Raw genomic sequence first — 9,370 nt, 5'->3', positions numbered from 1 at the left:
ATATTAGTCAAATTGGTTAACTACTATAACAAATAACCCAAATCTGAAAGGCTTAAAAAATAAAACTTCAACAGGTGATGAGGAAGAAAGAGCTTGATTCTGACCAAGGGAGATTTTGGAAAGCTCCTTAGAGGAGATGGCTTTTAAGCCAGAACATGAAGAACAAGTGAAAATATAATAATCGTGTTCTAGTTTGCTATTGCTGCTGGAATGCAAAACACCAGAGATGGACTGACTTTTATAAAAGGGGGTTTATTTGGTTACACAGTTACAGTCTTAAGGCCATAAAGTGTCCAAAATGTCATCAGCAATCAGATACCTTCACTGAAGGATGGCCAATGGTGTCTGGAAAACCTCCGTTAGCTGGGAAGGCACATGGCTGGCATCTGCTCCAAGTTCTGGTTTCAAAATGGCTTTCTCCCAGGACGTTCCTCTCCAGGCTGCAGTTCCTCAAAAATGTCACTCTTAGTTGCACTTGGGATATTTGTCCTCTCAGCTTCTCTGGAGCAAGAGTCTGCTTTCAACAGCCATCTTCAAACTGTCTCTCATCTGCAGCTCCTGTGCTTTCTTCAAAGTGTCCCTCTTGGCTGTAGCTCCTCTTCAAAACATCACTCACAGCTGCACTGAGTTCCCTCTGCCCGTCAGCTCATTTATATGGCTCCACTGATCAAGTCCCCCCCAAAATGGGTGGGGCCACGCCTTCATGGAAATATCTCATCAGTTATCACCTACAGTTGGGTGGAGTGCATTTCCATGCAAATCTAATCAGCACCAAAATGTCTGCCCCATAAGACTGCATCAAAGAATATGGCTTTTTCTGGGGGACATAATACATTCAAACCAGCACAAATAGCCATTGACAAAGCATCCTTATCTGCTCTGTAAATGTGCAAAGATCTATGCCTTTATTTCTAATTCTCAGTATCTAAATATTATGATCCCTTGTTGCTGTTGAAGAAGCCAAGGCTCAGAGAGGTCACGATGGCTTGCAAGAGCTAGTGAGTGGCAGAAAAGGAGCAGGATTGGATGAGAGGAAAGTTCTTGAAATGTGTTAGGGATGGAGTAGTCCTCCTAGAGAGAAAGACATGTGTAAGGGCCCAGGAGTATACAACAGAATATAGATGGGAACCAGTTGGACTATCCATGGAGTTGGGATTTGGAATGGGAGATGACCAGTCTGAAAAAGGAGGCAGAGGCCAACTTGTGGAAGGTTCTATGCATGTGACACAGAAACCCAGACTTCATTCCAGATTCACTGAAGACTGGAGGCCAAACTTTGGGCCAGAACATTCGACTATGCTTTAGAGAAAGGACTCTAGCAACCAAAAGGATGATGAGCAGCCACAGAGCCTGAAATTAAGGAAACAGTTGTGAGACCAGAAGAGAGGAACTGAAGGCCTGGACTGGAGTTTGCAAAACTAAACAAGGAGGAAAGGAGGAAACTAACAAAACCACCATTTCAAATGTTAAATGTTCAAAGTGTTTAAAACATTTGTTCCAATGCTTACCTTCCATTGTTTTGAATAAGACAACATTGTTCTTCATTGGCAGACTAATTTGGACCAAGGACTGATTCTAACCCAGCGTTGAAACATGGAAATGCTACCTTATTCTAAGCTTCCAGCCACCTTTGCTCTGTAATCTCCTACCTGGGTTAGTAGTCCGCTGGCCAGGAGAAGCATCTGCTTAGCAAGGAGGGGTCATGCTCTGACAGAGCTAATCTTTTCCTCCTCCTGGCCCCTCACAGGTGAGAAAGACCACACTGGGGAACTGAGAAGAAGGAAAGTGTGCCCAGAATATCTACCACTCAGCAGATTCCAGAGATAAAGCTGTTTTCTATTCCTATCCTCCAGAGTCACAAAGGTTGGTAGTTAGCATTGGTATGGTAGTTAAGCACGCAGACTAGGATCAAATCCCAGCTCCTCATTTAGCTGTGTAGCCTTGGCCTTGGCCTAATTACTTAACCTCGCTGTTCCTCAGATTCTGCATCTGTACAATGGAGAAAATAAAAACAGTGCCTTCATGGCATTGTTGGGAGGCTTAAATCAGTTAAAACAGACCAAAGAGTTTAGAAAACTGCCTGATATATAGAAATACCCAAAAACTGTTAGAAACTCCTGTTCTGGAATTTCCCATTTCCTTCCCTTCCCCCATTTAGGACAGCATCTGAATACAGTAGTTTGTTTACATCTCTATGGAGGCAATCTTTTCCATTACTTCTTAAAACAATTTAATTCTTAATGACTGTATTTGAAATCAGTCCATCACATCAGAAACAGTACAGCTTTTCTCATTACCACAAAGGAGAGTCTAAAGTTGTATGTAATGGTGCCTACGAGTCTCCCCCTGAGTACCTCTTTGTTGCTCAGATGTGGCCCTCTCTCTCTCTAACTGAGCCATCTCGACAGGTGAATTCGCTGCCCTCCCCCCTACGTGGGACCCGACTCCCAGGGGTGTAAATCTCCCTGGCAATGCAGAGTATGACTCCCGGGGATGAATGTGGACCCGGCATCATGGGACTGAGAATATCTTCTTGACCAAAAGGGGGATGCAAAATGAGACAAAATAGATTCAGTGGCTGAGAGATTCCAAATGGAGTCGAGAGGTCACTCTGGTGGACATTCTTATGCACTATATAGATAACACCTCTTAGGCTTTAATGTATTGGAATAACTAGAAGTAAATACCTGAAACTACCAAACTCCAACCCAGCAGTCTGGACTCCTGAAGACAATTATATAATAATGTAGATTACAAGGGGTCACAGTGTGATTGTGAAGACCTTGTGGATCACACCCCCTTTATCTAATGTATGGATGAGTGGAGGAATGGGGATAAAAACTAAAGGACAAATGGGGTGGGATGGGGGGATGATTTGGGTGTTCTTTTTTCACTTTTATTTTTTATTCTTGTTCTGGTTCTTTCTGATGTAAGGAAAATGTTCAGAGATAGATTGTGGTGATGAACGCATAACTATGTTATCATACTGTGGACAGTGGATTGTATATCATGGATGATTGTATGGTGTGTGAATGTATTTCAATAAAACTGAATTTAATAAAAAAAAAAAAGAAACAGTACAGCTTTTGAAAAATATATCATCATTAGTGCTGACTTATTAGCTGACAAAACATCCATATCTGCTCTGTAAATGTGCAAGGAGCCAGGCCTTTATTTCTAATTCTCAATATCTATATATTCAGTGGGTTATTGCTTAACTATGGTGAATGGAGGTGCAACTTTACTCCTTGTGTTTATTTCTCAATATTCTTTCACTTTCTGAAAGGGAGTAGGGGAAGGACAGAATGTTTTCAAACAGGAAAAGTTGAGACAGATGAAAATAATGTTTTTTCCTGTTTCTGTATTTCTTTCTCTCTCCCTCTTTATCCACATTCCTCTGGCTACATCACAAGTTGCTAGTTACTGGATGTTGATATTTGTTTTCCATCACCACTAACAGGAGCCCACATAGCACCTTATCTGATTGATCCATCAACCCCGCAGGATGTATTGACCCCATGCTCTCCCGCTTGGGCCCTGTAGAAATAGCAAAGCCTCCTGTTCTCACAGAGCTTCCCATCATTGGAGACAGGAGGCTAACACATGAAATAGCCACACTAGTAGCACATACAAGCTAGGAGCAGGACATTACTCTATGCAGACCTCAGTAAGAACTGGATGACTTGAGCTTCTGGGGATTCTTCTATTATACACACAGTGGTGGAGCTGTTATGTGATCTGGGGAAATAGAGCCCCACACCAGAAAGCTAAATTCTAATCTCTGGGCAAAGCAAAGTCGAAGAAATGTAAAAGGGAGGATGCAGACAACCTGAGAGACTAGCTTCTACCTGAGGGGTGTCTGGAGTTCTCCCTCTGCTTCATTCTTCTTCCTGTGATGGTCTCACTACTTGGTTATCGATTCTTTTCATTCCTGCTTCATGTGATAGCATTCTATGTTTTCATCTTCTAAGTTTTAACAATGAGATAAAAAGAAAATACGTAAGGTAAAGAGAAACCCAACGAAGAAGCAGATAGATATAAGAAAGAACCTTAATTTTCAGACCTAGAAAGGCAGGCTACTGAGAGTAATTCACACCTCACTGAGACCAATTAGAACCGTCAGCAAGTTGTTAGCACTGACTTAAATGATCTGCTCTGATTTAGTAGGGAAGGATTCCTAAGGAGCTATGTGGTGTCACCAGAATTAACTATTATTAACAAAATACATAAACAACCCTCAATCCACAACTGCTTATTAGGTATTTTCCCTGTTGGAGGTGTGTGCATATGCCTGCACACAGGCACACATACACACGTGTGTGCACACAGACACTATTGAGTATTGGGACTCCAGCTACTGATTTTGATGGTGGAGCTAACCTGAGAGATATGGAAGGATCCCCAACAAGGTATGGCTGTATAAATCCAGCAAGTGAGGAAGACTATGGGTGCTCCAAAAGTTCAGGAGATCAGGAGGCTGAGGTTGCTCAGACCAGCCTTTAAGTGAATTACGGTTTGAGCCTGGCCTTGAAGAATGAGTAAAATTGAGGCAGAAACTGGAGGATATTGAACAGAAGATATTTCCTAATAGTTAAGGATGTGGGCTCTGGCATCTGACTAGTGAGAATGAATCTTAGTTCTACCACCTTGTTTTACACTAATTACTTTATCTCTCTGTGCCTTGTTTCTGCATCTGCATGGGAATGATGGTAACATTAAAGTCTCTCTGATTACATCATTGAGAAGATGAAATGAATTAGTTCATACAGATTATGAATTACATAATCTTATATTTGACACACAGGAGACACTTAATCAGTGTTAGGTATTACTGCATGGAGCAACTGCGAAGAAAGTGCATTTCAGAGTAGCGCTTTCCTTAGGTTCACTTCTTTGTAAGTAATCCTGTCAAAACTACTTTATACTTGATTATTCGTAAAAATTAACCTGATTGGAAAACTTTTGAAAAATAAGCCACATTAAATTTAATTCATTTAGATTTATATGAGAAGATACATTAAAGGGGGTATATTGCTTCTATTATTATTTTTTTCAATTAAACTCCATTTTCCTTGGTTTTCTTTTTATAGTCAATGGAAAAGAGAACCTACACTTAAAAGAAAAATAAGGAACAAAACATTCAGACTTAACATGTTGAATGGTCTGATAGAGCCAAGTATTTCTGAGCTAAAGTTGGGGAATAAAAGATAATTTATTACGGTAATGGTGTGGTGCCCTTAAGATTAAAACTTAACTTTTCTGAGCAAAAAGAATACCCACTTTTTGCAAATTATAGGTGGAGTGCATATACAGAATTCAGAAATTCTGGTGGGGCAGAAGGGCAAAGAGTTGGTGGATTTATTACTTGAGACCCGGAAAAAAAAATCTTCTTTTCCATTCTTTTTATGTAAGTATGCTTATAGTCATCTTAATAATTATGATGAGCCAGAGAAATTATTTCATGCTAAAAATGTCTGGTAGGTTTAGTTTGTGCCAACCAAATAGATTTGTCGGCAACTCCTGCTTCATGGTTAGTGTGGCACTCACCTTCCTTAGGAGCCTCTCCAGCCCCTCAGTCTCCGTGCCCATCTTGCCTGCCCCCCCAAATTCTATTCCACCGTCTCTTCTGCTGGCGCTGCAGAAGTTCCAACAGTCCCACTGCCCCTGATATGACCAGGTACAAGAAATTGTGTGTGTGTATAAGTGTGTATGTGAGAAAGAGGAGGGGGAGGAGAAGAGGGGAAAGAAGAGGGGGAGGGGAGGGAGAAATGGAGGGGGAGGGGAGTGGGAAGGGAGGGAGGTAAGTGGGTAGGTGATGGTGGTCGTAGCTTCCCACTCCCACTGCTTCTAGATTTAGTGGGGAAATGGAAGGAGAGTGTGGCAGGAATCCAGGTGAAATGAGGAATGAATTTTTACATTGAAATAATGTTTATCAAAGCAGTTAAGTACTTAGAGAAATACCAACACCAAAGAGGGGTTACTGAGAAGTAAACTGGGCTTAAGTTTCAGTCAAGGTCCTTCACTTACATGAGCCCTTCTAAGAGGATTTTGTAATTTTATTATTTTCTTTCTGATGGCAGCTCCCCAAATTGCAAGAGCTTCAAGCCTTACAAAACCTGGATTTCTTCCTAACTACACTGTTGTTTAGTTGTGGGACTATTTTCATGGGCGTTTGTGGGCTATCTTGAGAACCTCACCACTATATAAAATATCACTTCTAAGGAATAGTTTCTACTGAGAAACAAACGACACTGACTGCCAACATGCAGACTGTTCTCAGCCTTGGTAAACTGGCTGGCCTGTAACTTGGCATTTAATAAATGTTTGCTGGTTGAATAATGATGAAATGAATGAAGAGAAAATGGAAATACTTGAATCACTTATTGTAAGTGCTTCTCTCTGGGTGGTGAAACTATGATTTTTATTTTCCTCGTACCTTGCTGAGTTTTCCAAAGATCCACATGTATCGCTTTTAATAATGAAAAACTAGCTTTTAAAGTGCATAGTATGGATGTTTTTCAACTACACATGTATGTAGTGCTTGCTCTGTGGCCTTCTGTTAGTTCTGAGGATACCAAGTCAAATCAGATCTACATAGTTCTTGCCCTCAAGAAACCTACAATACCAAGGACTGTTCTTGGCCCTAAAGGTATAGAATGCAAGTCAGCATGTGTAGAGAGCTTGGTCTATTCAGGGTGGTCTACATACGTAAAAGAAGGACAGAGGATGAAGCTGCTTGTTCTCAAGTCTCCTTTTATATAGATATACTCACAAAATTTTACCATAGAAGAGCGTTCAGACATGGCCTAAAAACTTGAAAGAAGGGTTGACTACATTTGGATGACTCTAGCAGCTGTCTCCCCTGACCTTAAGGATGAATATAAAGAGAGAAAAAAAAAAACCCTACCAAATTTTGGGTTAAAAATGTTTTTCAAATAATAGCTCATATTTACCATGTGCAGGCACCATGCTAAGTATTTTACATGTGTTGCTATCTTATTTCATTTCCTCTTACCCTCACAACAAGCCTATGAGGTTTATGAGGTTGGAACTACTACCATCGATCCTGTTTTACAGCCGAGGAAAGAAAGGCTAAAAGAAATCAAGTTGCCTGAGGTAACAGATTGCTGGCAGCACCTGATTGCAATCCCTATTTGCCTACCCTCCCTTCTAAACCACTTCTCTTCAAGGCTCGACTACAAAGAGACTTCCGTGTCCAAAAAGAAAAATGAACTAGAATATGGATAATGTTTTAATGAAATAAAAGTGAATATCACGAACAATGTGATATCGTTCTTTTAAGTAAAAAGAGGGAGAGCACTGAGAAACCTTTTTTTTTTTTTAAAAGGCTGACTTCCTAGCCAGTAATGGGTAATTAGTAAATCATTTCTTTAAACCAAATTATGAATTTACTTTTCAATGAAGTATCTCAACACGGTCACAGCTCTGATGTGTTCATTTTCCAGCTTCATCTTGGACGAAAGTGGGAAATGATTTTGTTTGTCTGTAATTCCCAGGCCCGGGAAAGGACTTTTGCCTCTATTGTTTTCTTGGGTATCCTCAGTCTGGGTTTCTGACGTTCCTCGCGTGTCTGAGCAATGAAGGAGCAGCGAAGCGAGGGGAAGCCGCACAAAAGCCATCCAAACGCTGTCAGTGTACAAAGATCAGTTCGGAATGTCTATGAAACATCCAGTATAACCAGGAAGAAGAGGAAAATAATCTCTCATACAGGGTGGGAAATTGCTTGACCTCTTTTCAGAGTCCACAAAGAACTGGAGATATAAAGTGGTGGAGGGCGACATTCCTGGACCCCCAACCATCCAGGATGCGCCCAAGAGGCGTGGCCTCGGCCCTTTGGTCCCAGGAGGCTGGAGAGAGGGGAATTGAGGACCCAGGGCGCAAGGTCTCTTTTCCCCTTGTGCTGAGAGTGGCGAATGTTTCATTCATCTTGCAGGCGCAGCCGCTCCCGAGCAGGGCGGAGGCTGTTTGTTGGCGGGGCCCGGGCGGTTCAGCTGCTCTGCTCTTCCAGCCGGGCCAGAGAGGGGAGGGGCTGCGCGGTGGGCCGAGGATGCCCGGCCCTCTCCGTCGTTTCCCTCCTGGCAGGCGCAGCCCCGCACAGAGCCCAGGGGCTGGTCCTGGTCCTCCGCCTGGCCTCTTGAGTCTCTGTCTCACGCGGCGGCGCGCCCTGCCGCTCCCACGCCACCGCCCAGGTGACAGACCCGGGAAGGCCGGACAAGAAGCTGCCTTCCCGCTCGGGTCTCTCCTCATGCTAGCCCGCCGGGGCGGGGTGCGCAGACACACATACACACACGCCCTCACCCTCGTTCCCTCCCTGCAGTCCAGGCAACCCTCGAGCCCGCCGCTCGTCCAGTCCCTTCCTCCTCGGTGCGCAGCGCCCCGGCGGCCTGCACAGGCCCCTCCCCGGGGGTGGGGAGCGGGACGCGCGCGGGAGCCGGGCGCAGGGAGGGACCGGCTGTGGGGGAGTGTCTGTCTGCCCCCGCCCCTCGAGTGAGTGACTGGGCGAGGAGGTCCCCTCCCTCCCTCCCTTCTTCCCGGTCCCCTCCCTCGCCCGCTCTCCGCCAGCTCCCGCTCGCTCCCTGCCCACTCCCGGGGGGACGTTCCGTGCCGCCGCGGCCGCAGCTTCTTTCACACTTTAGTTGGGAGCTGCGCGCCGCGCTCAGTTACTGGAGAGCTGGCCTCACGCGGCCGCCTCCCGCACACACGCACCCGAGCCCGGCTTCGGTGTTTTCTGCTTTTACTCCAAACAGCGAGGAGGAGGGAGAAACCCAGACACACTGTGGGGAGGAGGAGGAAGAGGAGGAGGAGGGAGGAAGAAAAAAAGGCGAGGAAGAAAGGGGCGGGGGGCGGGAGGCTTGCCACCTTCAGCCCCCCCACCGCGAGCAGCCAAGGTAAGCATGAACCCATCGCCAGCCCTGGGGCGGGGGCAGTTGGCGCAGCCCGCCCTGGCTCCTCTCCCCGGGCATCCCCGGGTCTGCAGGGAGCGAGGCCTGCGGGGTGTCTGCCGCGCGGAAGGGATGGGATCCGCGATCGTGACGCCGCCGGCGCGAGGCCCTGGCCGGGGCTGGTGCTGGTGCGGGTTTGGTGGGGTTGATGAAGGGACGGAAGCAGGGGTGGGGAGAGCTGCCGGCGTGGGTTCTGCTCGCCGGGGGTGGAGAGGCTGGGATGCGGTTGGGGTTGCTGACGACTTTCGTCACACTGGGGCCTGGGTGGCTGGTGTTAGACACCCCTCCCTTCCCACCAGCACCCCCCGCCACCCTCAGCTTTCCTGCTCCTCTCTAGCATTGCATGCAGCCACCGTACTCTGCAAGCCAGAGCTTGAAAGAAAAAACAAAATTCAGAATCGTTTGCT

At 45.5% G+C, this 9,370-nt stretch overlaps 2 protein-coding genes across 2 annotated transcripts in view; one reads left to right on the top strand and one right to left on the bottom strand.

Moving 5' to 3' along the window:
• Positions 1 to 752: 752 nt before the first annotated feature.
• On the bottom strand, positions 753 to 8,511 carry LOC119516376 (extracellular tyrosine-protein kinase PKDCC-like). The gene is made up of 2 exons (XM_037812722.1): positions 7,414 to 8,511; positions 753 to 1,071 (listed from the first exon to the last, which is right to left on the bottom strand). The coding sequence occupies exon 1, from the start codon at positions 8,266 to 8,268 to the stop codon at positions 7,756 to 7,758; it is 513 nt and encodes a 170-aa protein (XP_037668650.1). The 5' UTR covers positions 8,269 to 8,511; the 3' UTR covers positions 753 to 1,071; positions 7,414 to 7,755.
• A 42-nt stretch (positions 8,512 to 8,553) lies between these two features.
• Positions 8,554 to 9,370, top strand: part of C2H1orf21 (chromosome 2 C1orf21 homolog) — a 247,779-nt gene continuing 246,962 nt past the window's right edge. The window contains exon 1 of the mRNA XM_037825181.1: positions 8,554 to 8,909. The gene's annotated coding sequence lies outside the window, so the exon portion shown is untranslated. The remainder of the gene's footprint in view (positions 8,910 to 9,370) is intronic.

Source organism: Choloepus didactylus, chromosome 2 (assembly GCF_015220235.1).
Source record: "Choloepus didactylus isolate mChoDid1 chromosome 2, mChoDid1.pri, whole genome shotgun sequence".
In the NCBI taxonomy this organism is placed as follows: Eukaryota; Metazoa; Chordata; class Mammalia; order Pilosa; family Megalonychidae; genus Choloepus; species Choloepus didactylus.
Note: the sequence above shows the minus strand (reverse complement) of the source record. Positions and strands in the feature narration are given on the sequence as shown.